This window comes from Hypomesus nipponensis, chromosome 17, assembly GCF_054491055.1.
Source record: "Hypomesus nipponensis isolate SF chromosome 17, ASM5449105v1, whole genome shotgun sequence".
Taxonomy (NCBI): Eukaryota; Metazoa; Chordata; class Actinopteri; order Osmeriformes; family Osmeridae; genus Hypomesus; species Hypomesus nipponensis.
Genome location: NC_140377.1, coordinates 20088864 through 20107487, shown reverse-complemented (window position 1 = coordinate 20107487; position 18624 = coordinate 20088864). Strand labels below are relative to the sequence as shown.

Here is an 18624-nt window from a genome sequence, read left to right as displayed (position 1 = left end):
TAGACATGCTGATTGCATCTATCATTTCGAGCCGCATTGGACAGTGGTTTGTTTTTATCTTTGCAGAAAACCACACTCTGCCCATGGGAGGTTAGAGACCATTTCAACTGGGGGGGGGGGTCGGGGGGGGGGGCAGTTGTATTGTTAGAGGGACAAGTTGCATTAAACGTTGTTGTCATATAGTTTGCTTCAAAGACCGTGTTTATAATTATCCAGCCCCCCCCCCCCCCCCCCCTGCCACCCACAAACTTCCCGGTGGGGGCGTGCTCGTGTGCCTGCATGCGTGTAGTCTTTGGCAAAACAACAGGCCCATATGGGGATTGTTTCATAAGATCAGTAATTGGCGAGACTTATGTCCAAACCAAAATGTTAGTGAGACCGGAGGGGGAGGCAATCGAGGAGCGGAGTTGAAACATTCAAGGGGAGGTGGAGTAGATGGGGGTGGGTCCTGTGAGGCTAAACGCCCCCATGCTTATCACTGGACAAGTGACGGGGCCGATAAGACGGGTTGAGCGCAAAAAAACATAATGGGTGCAGGTCAGAGATAAGAAACCGTTTAGTAATGTGTTGTGAGTTCACTGGCCCCATGGTTGCTGTTACTTTCAGGTCAATTAGTGCCGTTTTGATTCTGGTTTTGTGGGGTAAATTCGTTTAGCAAATTAAATGCGTTATAAAAAACATAAGCACGAGCACCAGAAGGAGAAAAGCACACTTGCACGGTTTAATTTGACTTTCTGAACCATATGATACTCGAGACTGATAGTGGATGCTGAAAAATCGGTCCGATTGTGTTTAGCCCTAATCAGAAGGTGTGCATAAATAAGATTGCAGTAGTGCCCAGGGCAAGGCTATTTGATAATTAGGTTAAGATATTTAACATAATGACTATGCACATCATTCACTATTTTTACTGATTCGGCAATTCGTGATTGAGTAGCGGTGTGACGGACATACTGTCCCAGACCTACAGACACATGCACGCAGGTTGTAAACATGAATGAGTTTGCTCAGTCCCCGCCCTTTAAAACACGCTTGAAGAAAGTTGTGAAATTGACCATGCTCCACCTTTAAGAAACTAGTGAATTTGCAAAGGAAGTAAACAGCCTTCGAGAGACGCGTTCCCTTGCCTTATCTCCAGCGATGCACGCACGCAACTGTGCAGGGCTATGCACGGTATCTCCGTCTCAAGCTGTTTAGAAGCACAAGCGAGAAAACAAACGCGTGGAGCTGGTTGTGCAGTAGTTATGCGAAAGAACGGACAGCGCAGGGAAAATGTTCCATGAAAAACTTGCTCGGCTGGTGATATGCTCGGTTATATTTTGTGTCCTGAAGGAATCCTCGGCGCAAGGTGCGCACGATCTGGAAACTAAAGGTATGAGATAGTTTTACAAATTCATTAGTTTCGTTTTTTCAACTGCATTTAGTGGCTTTCCAAGAGTTCAACACCTAGACTATAATTAGCCTATAATCTCTTCAACACCGTTTTCCTGTTTATGGTCTATTTAGCATATGTGATCTTTATGTGATCATATTTCAATGGATATATTTATAGAGTTAAACAGTAGACACATTGTCATGAAGAAGCTCTCCTTCTTCTACTGAAACTTAACTTCCAAACCAGATTAATCTATACGTACGATATCTCCAAAGACACTCCTAAAATGGTGCCTTTGCCTTGTCTGTGAACCATACTTCCTGTGCACCTTCATCCACATGTACATTTACATTTAGTAATTTAGCAGACGCTCTTATCCAGAGCGACTTACAGTAAGTACAGGGACATTCCCCCCGAGGCAAGTAGGGTGAAGTGCCTTGCCCAAGGACACAATGTCATTTGACACGGCAACGTTCTGACTACTAGCCCGACTCCCTCACCGCTCATCCATCTGACTCCCATGCTCATACTCATCCTCTTTCCACCCCAGTGTCCCTGCTGCTCCGCCAAGAGCCCGAGAACCCAAAATGCTTTTCTGAGAGCTGGCTAGACCTGACATGCTTCTGGGAGGACGAGGAGACGGCAGGATCACCTGACCAGTACACTTTCACCTACAAATACCTGTAAGTACGGGCGGGGAAGTTTGTCAACAGCTCACGTCGTCCCTAGGGATGTTTTGAGGGAGCCAGGGGGCCTCTTTTCATGGGGTCAGATGTCAGATATACTATGCTGGTGGAAAGGAAGCTCAGACTGAGATGACAGCAACAGCCACATGTCAAGAAGAAATTCCTCACGGTTTTGAAACCCAATAGGAGAAGTATGTTCAACATTTCAAGTATTGCTCTCTCTGCCCCTCCGCTCCACCTCCCTGACCCCCCCCCCCCCCCCAATCTCTCCCCAGGAATGAGAACAGCAACGGGTGTAATGTGACCTCCCTGCCACTAGTGGGCGGGAAGCGGTTCTACCTCTGCCGTCTGTCCCGGGCCCTGGTCTTTGTCTCCCTGGATGTCCAAGTGTGGCGCGATGGCCAGCTCCTCCACAACCGCAGCCTCTTCATGGACCTCGTCTGTGAGTCGTCCGTTGGGGATTCGGAAATGTTGCGATCGTTGTAGCCAGTCACGTGACAACTTGTGCACGTGGGTGGGATAAGTGGCCCGCCACGAAACCTTCAGACTCGTTTCGATCGGTAGTTTTCTATTGCTCAAGGTCAAATTGATCACGACCCTTCTTGTCTTGTCTTTATCAGTCCTGCTGGACCCCCCAGCCGAGCTGACCGTAAGCAACACAGACCAGCAGGGTCAGCTGAGAGTGAGCTGGCAGCCCCCCCTCCTCAAATACGTCGAAGGCAACATGTTGTACGAGGTCAGATACGCCCCGGAGGGCAGCCACGAGGGAAAGGTGTGCAACACTGCCCAACATGTCCTCCCACAAAATGTCTCTCGATAAGAGTCGTTGGAGAATTGAACTTGCTGTGAATATGCTATTTGTCGGTGTCCATATATTACAAGGAGGACACGCACATTGCTAAATGATATGGCTACAGATGCAACTCTTGCTAGTCTGACCATCACTGTTAATTGTGTGACTGACCTCGAAGCTGTGAGTCTGACCTGTGTTACATTTATTACATTACATGTATTCATTTTGCAGACGCTTTTATCCAAAACGACTTCCGAGAGAGAGAGCTTTACAAAGTGCATAGGTCACTGATCACAACAACAACATAGCCCCAAAAACATTGCGAGTAGCACAAACATGAAACACACATTGTGAACAACCAAAATAAGTGGCAAAGGGAAGAACCATATAAGTGCAAGTGTACCCGTAGAAAAGCAAACAACAGTAAAAACAAACGACACAGCGAGTACAACCATTTAAATCAGTTACCGCTAACCACAAGAGCAACAAGTCTCTAAGCAAGAGTCATTGTGATCCTTGAGGAAACTAACATCGGGTCAAGTAAACCATTCCTCAGTACCGTTGCACTCCCGGAACAAGTGCGTCTTGAGCCTTTGCTGATCTCTCTGCTAGTTCCAGGTGGAGGAGGTGCTAGCCAGCTCAGAGCTGGTCCTGAGGGATCTGCAGCCCGGGACCAGGTACCAGGTCAGCGTGCGGGTCAAACTGGATGGTGTCAGCTACAACGGCTACTGGAGTGCCTGGGCCACGCCGGTGTTTATGGAAACACTCCCGGCAGGTGAGCTTCTTAACATAGACTGGAGTACAGACGTCTTGTCGTTGGGGACAGTTGGTCTCGACTGTATTCGACTGTATTCTACTGTATTTAACTATGTTCTACCGTGTTCATCCCAGTCCTGGATCCTCTCATTCTGTCCCTGAGCATCATCATCTCAGTCATCCTCACCCTGCTGTCTCTAACTGTGCTTCTGTACTATCACAGGTCGGTCGTCCGCACGTTCATGCTCACTCAACACACACACGCACCCATACTGTATGTAGGTCTCCCTTAACTTCAGCACAGAGTCCAAGATGTGAGATGTGACGGCACGCTATCTCTGTATACCTCCTCAGGTTTCTGTTGAAGAAGGTATGGCCTGTCATTCCCACCCCAGACAGCAAGTTCCAAGGCCTCTTCACAGATTACGGTGGTGACTTTAAGGTGATTTAAAAAAAAAAAAAACGTTATTTTGTGTGCCCATTTTTTTTTTTGACGGCCTGGCATTCAGCATTTCTGATGCTTTCACATTTCTCCTCCTCCATAGGAATGGCTGGGCCAAAGCAACAGAGGCATGTGGCTGACGCCAGCTTTCTTCTACTCTGATGAACTTCCTGCGCCAGTGGAGGTCCTCTCAGAGGTCAGCCTGGGTCCCCCCATACCCACCCCGCACCCCAAGGCCTCTGCAGCTTTGGTGGAGGGCAGAGATGAGGAAGGGGGGGAAGAGGAGGAAGACAAGAGGCTGGCCTCGGAGATTACGGAGGAAGCCTGGAGGGAGTCCAAGAACGACCAGTGGCTGATCGAGCAGCTACGGGCCTTCCACCAGCACCCGACACATTGCTCCCAGTCGTCCCTGCTGGAATCTCAGGACACCTACGTCACCCTCAACATCCGCCACCCCAGTGGTAGCACCGACGAGCCCCTGAACGACATCCTGGAGGAGACCCTGCCCCTGGAGGTCCTCTTCGCCTCCGGGAGATCGTTCTCCGGGTCCCGCTCCGACCTGGGCTCCTTACAGCAGAGCTCCGGGTCGGGGCGGCTCTCCTCCCAGTCCAGCTTCGAGTACTTCAACCACACTTGGCCGCCCAAGGGCCCGGGGTACACCTACATGGGGGTGGCGGACTCTGGCATCTCCATGGACTACAGCCCCATGAGCTCCAGTCGGATAGACTTCCTGGGAAAGGGTCCGGAGTACAAGAACCAGATCCCAGCAGCACACAGAAGAGCCATAGTCTACTGATGGGCAAACGTAACTTGCGCACTTAAGCACTTCATGCCCACTGGTACATACAGCGGATACGCTGGCGGTCCAAGGCCTGTTGGGCAGCCGGGCCTCTTCACTGGAGCCAAGCCTGACTAAAGATGACGTTGATGGGGCACTATGGCTTGAGGAGCCATGGTGCAGTTGCTAGCTGGAACACCAGAGGAGGCAGTGTGCGTCTCTCTGGAGGGATGGCAGAGGATGACGCTACATATTTAGACTTTCCGTCTTCCCTTAGGCTGTGTGCAGTATCCAGAAGGTTCTATGAGTCTCCTAAGCCTCGCATGTTGAAGCATATGTTTAACCATAAGCTAAAGGGCTGTGGTAAGGAGAGCGTGAAATATTACCACTAGCTCATTCTCACTTGGATAAAATGGGTATTATTTTATTACTGTGAAAGCATGGCAGCTGTTTTTTTTATTTTTTATTACTGAAACACTGAATTTGAATCACTAAATGAAATGTATTGTAAAAACATTATAGGCCTATCCCATATATACACTAGGTAAAATCATAAGGTTATTTTCTATATTTAAACAAAAAAAAGGTCACACTTATTTTTTTATAGTGTCTTGTCCTATGTAGCCGTGTCCTAAACCGCAAATCTCTGCATTAGGTGGGTCATGCAGAGAAGTGGTGACATATGTTACATCTGTGTTACAATGGTGTCACTTCTCAGTAAAAGCTTTAGTTTGCTATGCCTAGCAGGTCATGGGTTCAGGGCTGATCGATTTAGATCGCATATGCTCCCAAAATTGTATCTGTGTGACCTCAAAATGTATTTGGGAGCATTTGTGCGAGTGCCAATAATCGTTATGGTGCGACCCAGGGGTGTCGTTAACCCTAAAATGTTCTTCAGCCCCCATAAATAATTTGGCAATATTGGCTTTATAAAATATATATTTTATTTTGCTGATGTCATTAAACTAAAGTATTGTTTGTCAGTAATAGTAACGGACATCTATGAACTGTCTAAAACAATGGATATCCGCGGCCCCAAATGGGGCCAACCAAAAATGGCAAGCTACGCGCTCAAACATGCCACTCCCCTTGGGGCTAAGCCCCCCCCCCTCCCCCCATTTCTTTGAATCCTAGAAACTCCCCTGGTGCGACCAGTTTGAATGTCTTTACCAAACGCTTGCTAACTGGCCTACTCCACAGTATGTGCCTGCTGGGAGCTGATACAGTGAACGGTCCACCGTTCTATCCAACGTTACATAACCGATGAAACGTCATCTTTACTTTCTAAACTTTAATGCAGATTTTAGATTGACGGCTAATATTTACCAATCACTGCGCTCCGTTGTCAGGTTGTGTGTCAGTACGCAAAATAAAACTTAAAAACGATAGTTCTTTTTTTTGTGGTCAAAAAAGTGGGTGAGCCCCAAATTTCTTTAAGCAGTGCCACCAAGTAAAAAAGTGTTTTTCGAGCCATGAATGGGTTGTAAAAATGTACATGCTCAAAACCTCTGTTACATTAATGTTTGTTGAGTTGTCTCGTTGAATTTTAAAAAGTATTTTAGCCACAATGTTTGTAAATAAAACTGTAAATAATGTTTAGATTATTTCTGTAAAATTCTGTAGAAGCTGAATTAACCAAAATGATCAAATGTTGAGGTTGTCTCACACTGTCAACATCTTTACATCAGTTATCAGTTTTACAGCCTGAAATGGTCTAGGCGCATTATTGTATTAAGTTCAATAATAAGCTCATTTGAATCAGGTCAAAAATAAGTAGAGGTTTCTTATTTGAGTGACCTAGATGTTGGCTTGCTGAGGTAGAGTCCTGATAAGAGCAGATACAATCCCTGGATCAGTTGGACAGCATCGGTAGAGCAACAAAGTAACTACATTTCAAAAATTGCATATGCACTTATGTTATTGGTACATCATTACATTTTTTTTTATACCAAATGTCTCTTGAGAATACAATGTTGTGTTTTGCTTTTGGGCTTATATTTATTATTTCAAGTCCAAGCTGGTAAATTATATCTTAATCACAATGTCACGATATTAGTGTGATGATAATCTCAATTTTAAAGTGTATAAAACGTTGGGATCACAATTGTTTGATCATGTCTCATTCCTTTTTTCCTCGTTTTATCTGATTAAATTGATTATGTTTTACCAGTACGCCTTATGGTCTGTACAGCAGTTTGAGAGGACAAAAAGGTACTGTTGCAGAACAGACATACAGAACATGCAGGCTTCGACAGCCATGCCAAGAGTCGGACAGACTGAGGGAATGTAAGGTCACAAAGAAATATGGGTGAGATAAAGACAGAGCAGGAGAGGAGATTAGTGTTATCAGGTCCCATTGTGCCCACGGGTCATGTCTGTTCATACAGAAAGCACGTTCCCCAAAAAATACAAACTTCTCTGGCAGAGCTTTTGAAAAGGCTACAGCTCACAGTAACCAGTCAAAATACAGTAATATACGAAAAAGTGACACAAATCCCCTCAGATCAGAACATACAGGCTCCTCCATGGCTGGACTGCGTTTTAAACCAACGAAAACGCCAACGAACCATTGGGCTGAACGGTCATCCTCCACTCTCGAGCTACGCCAAGGTCCTCACATCCGCCATGGGTGGCCTCGGTGATGCCCGAACCAGAGAGGTAAACGCGCCACAAGTCCTGAGACCCATCCGCAGTAGGCCCAGAGCCTCTATCCTGGTCCAGGGTGCAGCGCACCTGGAAGTAGCGATCCAAGACCTGCAGGACAGGGTCCACACCTGAGGGCTCCCCAGCCGCGTGGCCCTCCCGGTCAGACTGGAAGGACACAATGACCCGACACGGGGCCAGGCCGGAGGCTCTCTTCTCCAGGGTCTGTGTGAGGAAGGCAGCCGTGTCATACAGCAGTGCAGAGACGTGGGCGGCCGAGGACTGCTGTCCCAGCTGCCCTCCATGGCTCTGCCCAGGACAGGCAAGGTAACCCTCCAGTCCATCGACGATGACCAGGGATGGAGGGGCTGTGGACTCGTGCAGGCTGGCCACTTCCTGCAGTAACTCCTCCACCGTCCGAGGATACACAAACTTGATTTTCTGTGGTGCAGTAGATGTAACAATAATTACAGTTAGTTTGACTCAAGGTCTTGCCCTTACTGTTTCTTTTTCACAACACCCCTATTTTAATTATTGGGGAGTAGGTTAAATGAACTACTCAATCCCTTCACTGCATCTTACTGGAGAAATATATTTAAAATCCTCCTGGACGTTATGTCCCTGTGATTAAAGGGGAGCTTTGGCTGCCTGTGGGCCAACACAAACTGTCTGTATCACCCTGTCTGTTGTTAGGACTAGTCTGAGTGTTCTAGACTCTAGAATCTAGAGGTAGAGCTAAAGCACCCTATAAACAAAATGGCGACGTTCTCGTTCACTAGATTACACTATTTTTATGCTTTGTAATAGGCCATGGCTGTTTGTTTAGCAAAATCAAATAATCGAAGAACAATACAACTAGTTAGGTATGTAGCTAGTCATTTGCTGTACCTTTAAATTGTCCGGACTCAGACTGGACATGCAATGTTGTAAAGACGCTGGAAGGCTCTTTATTTGAGTCTGGGTCAGAAACAAAACTTTCATCCCCATTTCACTGGCAGCTTTCACAGCCGCGAAAAGGAGAAGCGAGCGGCTAATGTTTTTATCACTGATTACCAACGTACTGCATGTTGATGAGGGCAGAACGTTGAATTTTTTCGATCCGCGCGTAGTGAATGATTGAAACACAAGCGTTAAAATATCGGCCATCGTAAAAAAGATCATTAACGTTACTGGCTCATATGTCTCCGTTGGCTGTGGGTTTTCCTGCACAAGCTTGTTGACATTTTGCACGTGGAACGTGACAGCGTAACAACGACAATTCAACCAGATCACTACGCCGGCGTAGCAGAAAGGACAAAATCAGACAGAATCGGTTTTTTTCCTGAACTTTACTTTCCCTCCTAAATGAATGCTCCACCTATTCGGGCTATCCGTAATATTGAAAAGGTTTTAGCATCGGCGAAAGTTTGTGCAGATCAACAAGGGACGCGATCAGCGCAATTTACTTTGCCAATCCAAGTTTTTCAACAGAAGTGACTATTTCACAAAATATTCATCATATATCCAAGTTTATTTCGTTTCAATATTCGAGCACAGCTTCACTGTTCGTGCATAATGTCTATGTTTCATCAGAAAATGGGAATGTGCAGCGCAACAATGATGTACGCGCAACTCAGTTGACTTCCTTCCTGTAAGGTCACACAGTATTTCCGCGATCGAATCCTCTCCTTGAAAATCACAACAACAGACAGCTGTTGTAAGATGTCGGATGGTTATGCAGAAATAGAAGGTCCCCTGGATACTAAACACGCCGGGGACCAAATGAAAGCAATTTTGAGAAGGTGCAGAGGACGCCCTAGGCTTACAGACTCTGATCGAGCACAGAGACGACTTGAATCTCGAAAGAAGTACGATGTGAGGCGAGTCTACCTCGGAGAATCACACAAGGTCTGGAGTGAGCTTCGCCGGCGAACGAGTTTGAGTGACGCTGGACTTGCAGAGTACCTGATCCTACTCAACTCAACATACGGGGAGCGATACCAGCAAAAATACGGCGGGTAGATCTACGTTCTATGTTGATTTATGCATTCGTGTTTACTAGCCAGTTGATTACAATGCCAACCAAAGGGCCCGCTGGACATCCTTGTGTGTGGTGAACCTAACTAGTCCTAATACACGTTCTTGTTCTAAGTTGATCTGAGTTCAACCCATCTATGCCCCTTCCCTGTCAAAAATTGTATGACATTGTATTTAATAGCCACAATGTCACAGTAACGTTGTCACGTTTATCCTATTTGCTGCCAGAAAGAAGATTACTCCCGAATCATGCATGACACAGAGGAGAGGTTAGTGATGCTGCGATAATACAGCTGTGTGTGTTTGTGTGTGTCTCAATGCAGTCACCAGTCAGTATACGGAGGAGTTTTCCTGTCTCACCAGTCATGTCTGTTTGCTCTCTGTCCTTTAGTCAAGAAGGAGAGGGTTTCCAGCCTTCGTAGCCTGGTCAGCTGGTACCAGGACCACTTACTAACCTGCCCACATGAACCACAGCTCAAAACACTGGAACCCCAGCCAGGCTTCTCCACACTGGCAATCTGGCAGTGTGATGGCGACCACTCATTCGTGCAGTACCTCTCCTTGCCTCCAAGAGGGTCCAGTGAGTCAGAGGGGGAGATACCGTGCGAGGAGGAGGAAGACCTGACGACCACAGCCGGCATTATAACCAGGAGGAGAGAGACAGATGCAGAAACACAGCTCACAGGTAGAGAGAGGGGGGGAGGGGGAGAGGGGGGGGGGGGGAGAGAGAGAGGGGGGGGGGGAGAGAGAGAGAGAGAGAGAAAGAGGGAGAGAGAGAAAGAGAGAGAGAGAGAGAGAGAGAGAGAGAGAGAGGGAGGGGGGGGAGAGAGAAAAAGAGAGGGGAAGCAAGGAAGGAACCAACAAAGCAGAGTTTTGCTCATTGAAAATGAAAAAAAGTATCAGAAAACAATTCCACTGTCATGAGCTTGAGAACCGCTCTGAACTGGCAGTATCTGATTCCCCCTCCTTCCACTACAGATGCCGGAGAGGACTCGCAAGGCTCCGGAGCCCAGATCCCCCTTCTGAGCCACGGTGAGGAGGCCACAGCTCTCAGCCACCTCCCAGGCCTGGACCCCCCTCCCATGGAAGCTCCGCTGACAGGGCACCTCACCGGGGGCCCGCCCGGCGCCGTCTGGGAGATGGAGATGGAGAGGCCGCAAGACCCTGACCCCCACATCCAAGGACCGGCTTTTGACGCCCTGGGCGAGGCCGTCAACCCCGCAGAGGAGGCTGAAGACCTGAGGAGAGACAGAGGAGAGGGGGACGACGGAGGAGGAGGAGGAGGAGACGAAGGAGGAGAAGGAGAGACTGAGGGCTATGAGTGTGTGGTCGTGACCACGTCCCTGACCGACAGGCTCCACAAACGCGTGGACGACTCGGCCGAGACCAGCGACCCCAGGGCCGACGAGGGCGCGGGCTCCCAGCCCGACCTCCGCACGGCCGCTGTGCCCGTGCCTCTGCCAGGCCACTTGCCGAGGCAGGGGGAGCTGTTTCACGCTCAGACACTGCAGACCGTGGTGGCCAGCTGTGAAATACCAGATCAGCAGGGATCTCTGGAGGGCTCCCAGGTAACTGGCTGCACCGATGAATGCTACAGCACATGACAGCTCCAAGAGACAATCATGATGTGAACCATGGAAAAGGAAACGTGGGCTGCTGCCTGCTCATTTCAAATAGAGGCACTGTCCCATTTATAATTTAGCCAATTGAAGCAGTATAGTATACTATATATATATATATATATACATATATACATACATACATACATACATACATACATACATATTTACATATTTACATTTAGTAATTTAGCAGACGCTCTTACACAACATCAATTGGCACGGCCGGGAATCAAACTGGCAACCTTCTGATTGATAGCCCAATTCCCTAACCGCTCAGCCATCTGACCCCCTGTATACATTCCACATATATATTCCATTTGACCAGTCTGGCCCTGTCCCCAGCTTATCATCATCACAGGCCCCAGTTACGAGGCCCTGGCGTCTGAGGCCATCCATCTGAACATGGGGGGCGGGAACGTAGAGGAAGTCACCTGCACCGTCATAGAGGGCGTGGCCTACAACCAGGTGTGCCAATCCGGAGTTGACCCGACGGAGGATGACGCGATCACAGGTCTGATCTGATCTCTAGTCCGCTACCCTTTGTTTAAACGTGGATTTGATATTGTTCAGACACATGCTATGTACTGTACTGGGACTAGCTTGCTATAAATAAATACAAATGATGTTAATAAGGTTGGCCTGTCCACTAGCTCTAATGGTCTTCACGCTGCAGTTGTAGAATCAATTTAGTCATTTAGCAGACGCTCTTATCCAGAGCGACATACAGTAAGTACAGGGACATTCCCCCGAGGCAAGTAGGGTGAAGTGCCTTGCCCAGGGACATAACATCATTTGTCACAGCCCGGAATTGAACCGGAAACCTTCTGATTGGTAGGCCGATTCCCTGACTGCTCAGTCATCTGACCCTCAGCTCTCCTCTCCCCTCAGAGCTGAGTGAGAAGCAGATGCTGCAGCCCAGTGTGGAGTCCCCAGGCCTGGAATCCACCTGTGACCGGGAGCTGCAGAGAACCCTGAGCAGGTGAGTGGAGCACTAGACCAGGGCTGCCTGGCCCTGTTCCTGGAGAGCTACCATCCAGTATCTTTTAATTCCTTCCCTAATCCAACACATCGGATTCTCGTAGTAACTAGCCGGTTGACGAGCTGAATCATGTTCGTTACAACCGGGGCTTGGAGTGGGTTCGGGTTGTTGATTGGAAACCTACAGGAGGGTAGATCTTCTGGAGCAACACTGGACTAGGGAAACTACTAAGTCTGTCCCGAGAAACGGACCCAACCCCCTTCTCTAAATATCCCATTGCGTCTGTGTGTCCTTTGTTGATCCAAGGCTTTACCAAGGTACACAGGTGTAGGTACACAGACGGATGAAAGGTAACAGGGAACGGGGGATTTTGACCTCCGCTGTGTCGTTCCGCCGGCCAGCCTAACGGTTGGTGTTTGTCTGTGTAGCGTCAGGTCAAAGAGGAGCCGGCGTGGGCCTGTGATAGAGGCCGACGGCATGCTGAAGATGTTCCACTGCCCGTACGAGGGCTGCAGTCAGGTCTACGTGGCCATCAGCAGCTTCCAGGTAACTACAGTAACCAGGGGGCTCCCTGGGAGTTTACCAGGAAGCCCTTTGACCTGGAATATAATCCCAATACTGTGTGGACATGGAGAGTACAAATGCAGATTCTTGACCAAGTATCGAAGACGACACCATTTTCACTTACCTTCCACTCACTCGTTTTCTTTCCGCCCCGTGCTGTCGTTCCTCTCACCTGCAGAACCATGTGAACCTCGTGCACAGGAAGGGGAGAACCAAGGTGTGTCCCCACCCAGGCTGTGGCAAGAAGTTCTATCTGTCCAACCACCTCCACCGACACATGATCATCCACTCTGGTGGGTGTACGCACGCACGCACACACACACACACACACACACACACACACACACACACACAGATAAATACTAAGTCATTTGTAAATATGAGCACAAAATGTATGTTTACCTTTAACCCCCCCCTCCCCAACTCTCCATTCAGGAGTCCGAGACTTTATTTGTGAGACGTGCGGAAAGTCGTTTAAACGCAAGAACCACCTGGAAGTACACAGGCGGACCCACACAGGAGAGACCCCCTTACAGTCAGTATGACCACCCTGGTCTGAAGCTATCCAAGATACCCAACATTTATTTCCTTTGGTAGAAGTACAATACAAATTATATCTGTGTGTGTCTCTCTCTCTTTCATTCTCACTTTCTCCCTCTCTCTCTCTCTCTCTCTCTCTCTCTCTCTCTCTCTCTCTCTCTCTCTCTCTCTCTCTCTCTCTGTCTCTCTCTCTCTCTCCCTCTGTCTCTGTCTTTGTCTTTGTCTTTCTCGGTCTGTGGTCCCAGGTGTGAGATCTGTGGTTACCAGTGTCGACAGCGGGCGTCTCTCAACTGGCACATGAAGAAGCACACCACGGAGGCCCACTACAACTTCACCTGTGAACACTGTGGGAAGCGCTTTGAGAAGCTGGACAGCGTCAAGTTCCACAAGCTGAAGAGCCACCCGGACAAACAGGCCACCTGAGGAGTGGAGAGAGACGGAGAGAAAACCGGGTGAAGATAGGACCCAGAGAGCACCTGGCGAAGAAACCGCCACTGAGCTGGACGGAGGGCATGCCCTCGTGGAACCAAGCAAGCAGACAGAGACTGCCTGACTGACAGATAGTTCTTTTATAGACGTTGGAAGCCTGTGAACGGAACCTTCAAAGGACATAATAACAATATTCAGTTGAAGTCAGTTTTTTTTGTGGAAGGGACTAGGTGGCTAGGTGGTAGGCTACAGGCCTGGATGCAGACTGGTGGCTAGGTGGCTAGGTGGCAGGCTACAGGCCTGGATGCAGACTGGTGGTTAGGTGGCTAGGTGGCAGCCTACAGGCCTGGATGCAGACTGGTCGCTAGGTGCAGGCTACAGGCCTGGATGCAGACTGGTGGCTAGGTGGCAGGCTACAGGCCTGGATGCAGACTGGTCGCTAGGTGGCTAGGTGGCAGGCTACAGGCCTGGATGCAGACTGGTGGCTAGGTGGCAGGCTACAGGCCTGGATGCAGACTATTCGCTAGGTGGCTAGGTGGCAGGCCTGGATGCAGATGGTGGCTAGGCGGCAGGCTACAGGCCTGGATGCAGACTATTTGCTAGGTGGCAGGCTACATGCCTGGATGCAGACTGGTCACTAGGTGGTTAGGTGGCAGGCTACAGGCCTGGATGCAGACTATTCGCTAGGTGGCTAGGTGGCAGGCTACAGGCCTGGATGCAGACTGATGGCTAGGTGGCTAGGTGGCAGGCTACAGGCCTGGATGCAGACTGATGGCTAGGTGGCTAGGTGGCAGGCTACAGGCCTGGATGCAGACTGTTCGCTAAGTCTGTTGCTCACAGTACTCTGTACCTTCCCCATCCTTGTTTACATTACATATTGTTTACCTTTGCAACTTTATAATTGTTCAATACCATGTCCATGGATTGCACATGTTTGTATTTATTTTTTTGGGGGGGATGAAAGATGGGGCTCAGGATAAACACCTATATCATCCTTTTTGGATCCTAAATGTTCTCCCTGTCACTCACATAGGTTTTGTGTGTGTGTGTGTGTGTCTTGTTGACTTTTGAGGTCTGTCCCATGAAGCAAGTTTAAAAAGCCAGGCTTATGTCAGTTAGTCTTATTTACAGCTTATTTGGTTCCATAAAGCCAGTTCAATTTAGTACAAGTTCAGTTCCTATGGCAACTTATGTTGCAAACTAACCTGCTCAAGTGCAAGCGAACTGCCAGGCTTTGCCTTCTTCCCAATCAGGTGTTACAGGAATGTCTGGTTTACGGAATCGAATCAACTGAAAATGCCTCCAACCAACTAACTGCCTGGCTTATTCGGTGAACTTGGTTTATGGAACGGGCTTCAGATGTCAGGTCAAGTCATGTCCTCTTGGCTTCTGGCAACTATTGGGTCTCACGCGCACACTAACGGTTCTGACACATGCTGGGATGTTGCGAAATGCTTTCCTGTCCAGGGGGGTGGGTCGTTGTTGCGTCATATTGTTGCCGATGATGAAGCGGATGCACTTATTTGTAGTTATGTTCTTGTTTTCTGTGTGGATGAACTGGTTCCTGTGAGATATGATAATGCCAATGATGTACCGTTCTGACAGAGATACAGTATTTGTATTTGTTTGAGACAAATAAAGTAATTGTGCCTGGTCTACAACCTACCCAGACTCTCCCACGTTACTCTGCTCCTTATTTCCCTCCACTGGCTACCCATCACAGCCCGTATCAGATTCAAGACCCTGGTACTGACCTTCCGAGCAGTGAACGGGACTGCACCCGACTACATCAAGTCTCTCCTGCAGCCTTACACCCCCACCCGCCACCTACGGTCTTCTTTAGACAACCGCCTGGTGGTCCTACCGCTCAAGACCGCCCGGTCCCAACACAAGCTCTTCTCCTGCCTGGCCCCCCAGTGGTGGAATCAACTCCCCACCTCCATCAGAGACACAGACTGTCTCTCCACCTTAAAGAGAAGGCTCAAGACGCACTTGTTCCGGGAGTACAACGGTACTTAGGAATGGTTTGCTGAACCCAATGCTAGTTTCCTCAAGGATCACAATGACTCTTGCTCAGAGACCTGTTGCTCTTGTTGGTTGGTGGTAACTGATTTAAACTGTTGTATTCGCTGCAAAATATTCTATTTTAGTTCATCTTATTTTTATTTTTATTGTTGCTTGCTTTTTCTACAGGTACACTTGTACTTAGAGATTCATGTTGTTTAATTGTAACTTGCTTAGCTACATGCTCTTATGGTTCTTCCTTTAGCACTTATTTTTTGGTTGTTCCCAATGTGTGCTTCTTGTTTTGGCTACCCACAATGCTTTGGGGCCATCTTGTTGTTACTATCAGTGACCTATGCACTTTGTAAAGCTCTCTCTTGGAAGTCGCTTTGGATAAAAGCGTCTGCTAAATGAATAAATGTAATGTATGTAAATGTAAATGTGTTGGCATAGAAAAGTAATGTCACTAGACCGGTGTCTCCACACACAGACACACATTCACTGCATGTATTGAGCCTATCAGCACATTTGTTTTTCTGTTAGCCTTACAGACACAATCGAAATATGTTAAGTTTGACGTCAAAGGGAGTGAGCCGGTGAAATTGTGGTCATATGTGATGCAAAACTTAGAATAGATACTCTTTCCAATTAGATTCATACAACCTCCTCCACAACTGTTGTGATTCAACCCCTTCACTCATCTCATCCATTAAGTAACCTGTACGAGGCTTAGTCATGTCCATGTCTAAAGACCATGCGCTTAAAAATATCCACTTCCAGGTATTAAAAGTCACAACATGCATTATACGGGATATTCATCAGCTAACCTTTACACGAAATGGATGTCAATAAGATGCATTGAATGAAGTTGTACACAGGCACCTGCAGCAGGATCCAAGCTCACGCCCTGATGTGGTCAGTTCGCTCACCACAACCTTTGATTAACAAGCAGGCACGTCGCAGTGTCAGGGTTGAATTCTCAGAACCTCTCTAATATACCACAACACATATTGGAATTGACTTTTATCTGTAGACAACAGGAAAGTTTGTGTGTGTAATTTAGTGACATTGCTGTGGCTACAAAGACAACTGTGCTGCCTCTTTCCCCCAGGTATAGTTCAGTCCACAGAGAATGGTTGCCTTCTCCAATCACTCCCACCTGTTTGTCACTGTGCGCTCTCCCTCCTTCTTCCTCCCTCCCACGGTCCCTCCCTCTCTCAAACTCACTCGCCCATGTCCCCCTCCCCCCTCTGTTTATAACTGACTTGGAGTCACAAAACAGGACAAGAAGGGAGGTAACGGGAGAATATAGACAGAAAAAGAGAGCAAGAGAGAGAGGGACGGTCAGATCGCTCTCAGGGAACGCTCCTCCAGTCTTGTAATCTCACAGTCGCTCTGCTCTCTCATTGACTGACACCATCATCACCTGAGTGACGGTAAGAGGCTTTCTCTCCTCCGCACCTTTCGTCTCCACTTAACCTGTTTTCTCCTCCACTGGTCGGAATGGTGGGTAGGGAAAGAAAGGGCTCATATTTGACTGTGGGTTCTCTAAACTTTGATGGTAGTTGTAGTTTTGATGATGTTTTTCTATACTACTTGATACCATGACAACTTAGGAAGGATCCCACAATGGGCCTTTGTTTTGTCTCCTGGGGTCTCTAGCCAGCAATTATTTCTTTCAATGACATCCTTTGAGACGGTAAAAATCGTACTCATCCTACTAAGGCTTGTCTTTGTTAGATGTTTTTTCCCTTCAAACTTTTCAAACCTATCAAATCTTAATGAGATTTGTCCCTGAAATTAGCGGTCCTTGTTGACTATCATCATAAAGTACGTTCTTCTAACCACATTTGGAAAATAGTCACCTGTAACCAAGGTTGCTCGGAATATATTCACGAGCTTCGTCGCCAAACTAAACTATCTAGAATCGGTGTGGCGTATTTAAAAGACTGTACAGAAGCATTTAAACTTCTTTCAGCTAATTGTTTGTGTACACCACTGAAGGGCTCAACCATTCTTGTCACACATTTACATTTAGTCATTTTAGCAGACACTCTTATCCAGAGCGATTTACAGTAAGTACAGGGACATTCCCCCCGAGGCAAGTAGGGTGAAGTGCCTTGCCCAAGGACACAATGTCATTTTGACTCGGCCGGGAATCCAACCGGCAACCTTCAGATTACTAGCCCGATTCCCTAACCGCTCAGCCACCTGACTCCACCTTGTCATAGCAGGAAGCGTCTGTCAGCAGTCCCCTATCCCCCCAGACTCTACAGCATGACTCAGTAACATAATGTTGAGGAAACTGTTTAAAACTCAACATGCCTCTTCTTTATTCTTCATTGTTTGTTTATAAATGTAGTACATATCATTGGATGATGTCACATGCAAAAGTAAATGTGTTATGGAACTGTTTTGAATATACAAATCAGGTCTATTCACTATAATCTCTGGGAACCCCATCTTGTTCAAAGGTGGAATATCTCATGGACCAAAGTGCCTTGGCTGAGATCAGTAAAAAACAAATCAAGCCAACATCAATATTCTACAGAAAAAAATTTAAAACTCAAGATGGCACGCACGCTCAAAATGGCTGTTATCTCTCACGAGGATGACATGTGGAAGTGGATGCTGAGGTCGTTCGTTGGTCATTTGCATGTGACTCGAGCTGTTAACGAGTAACCGTGCTAAATCACAGCTGACTGCCTCTGAGGAGTGACTTGCGTCATGTTTGAGGAAGCGCTCCGGGCTGAGAAAAGAGGGTAACCCCAGCATGTGAGTTGCTACAGTACGTACCCATTACCATAGTCCTGTCCTATGATTAACCTGTTTCTGGCTAATCATTGAGCTTTTCTTTCCTCTTTTGGAAACCTGTTTATCTGTTTACCAGCCCCCGAGTCTTTACTAAGGTTGTTTCGTTTAGGCCCCTGTCCATCCATAGCAGTTTTCCCAGGTAGACCAGGAAGATGCTATACAAGGAAAATGGAAGGATGGTGA

General features: G+C 47.7%; 3 protein-coding genes across 6 annotated transcripts; 2 read left to right on the top strand and 1 right to left on the bottom strand.

The window, feature by feature from the left end:
* The first annotated feature begins 1093 nt into the window (after positions 1-1093).
* Positions 1094-6934, top strand: epor (erythropoietin receptor). Of its 3 annotated transcripts, none has more exons than XM_084677537.1 (8): positions 1094-1372; positions 1926-2058; positions 2337-2503; positions 2682-2833; positions 3473-3629; positions 3746-3833; positions 3965-4052; positions 4156-6934. In XM_084677537.1, exons 1-8 carry the CDS (start codon positions 1273-1275, stop codon positions 4846-4848), a joined length of 1578 nt encoding a protein of 525 aa, XP_084533663.1. In that variant the 5' UTR covers positions 1094-1272; the 3' UTR covers positions 4849-6934. The 3 variants fall into 3 exon arrangements, with proteins under 3 accessions (XP_084533663.1, XP_084533661.1, XP_084533664.1); XM_084677535.1 differs by having other exon boundaries at positions 1095-1372; positions 3467-3629; XM_084677538.1 differs by lacking the exons at positions 1094-1372; positions 1926-2058 and adding an exon at positions 2072-2252 and having other exon boundaries at positions 3467-3629.
* A 10-nt stretch (positions 6935-6944) lies between these two features.
* On the bottom strand, positions 6945-8906 carry swsap1 (SWIM-type zinc finger 7 associated protein 1). The gene is made up of 2 exons (XM_084677539.1): positions 8362-8906; positions 6945-7914 (listed from the first exon to the last, which is right to left on the bottom strand). Exons 1-2 carry the CDS (start codon positions 8632-8634, stop codon positions 7372-7374), a joined length of 816 nt encoding a protein of 271 aa, XP_084533665.1. The 5' UTR covers positions 8635-8906; the 3' UTR covers positions 6945-7371.
* A 135-nt stretch (positions 8907-9041) lies between these two features.
* znf653 (zinc finger protein 653) lies at positions 9042-15288 on the top strand. Of its 2 annotated transcripts, none has more exons than XM_084677533.1 (10): positions 9042-9470; positions 9718-9758; positions 9881-10174; positions 10468-11057; positions 11454-11622; positions 12000-12090; positions 12519-12636; positions 12833-12947; positions 13090-13189; positions 13440-15288. In XM_084677533.1, the coding sequence occupies exons 1-10, from the start codon at positions 9175-9177 to the stop codon at positions 13615-13617; spliced, it is 1992 nt and encodes a 663-aa protein (XP_084533659.1). In that variant the 5' UTR covers positions 9042-9174; the 3' UTR covers positions 13618-15288. The 2 variants fall into 2 exon arrangements, with proteins under 2 accessions (XP_084533659.1, XP_084533660.1); XM_084677534.1 differs by having other exon boundaries at positions 9412-9470; positions 9722-9758.
* Positions 15289-18624: the final 3336 nt, after the last annotated feature.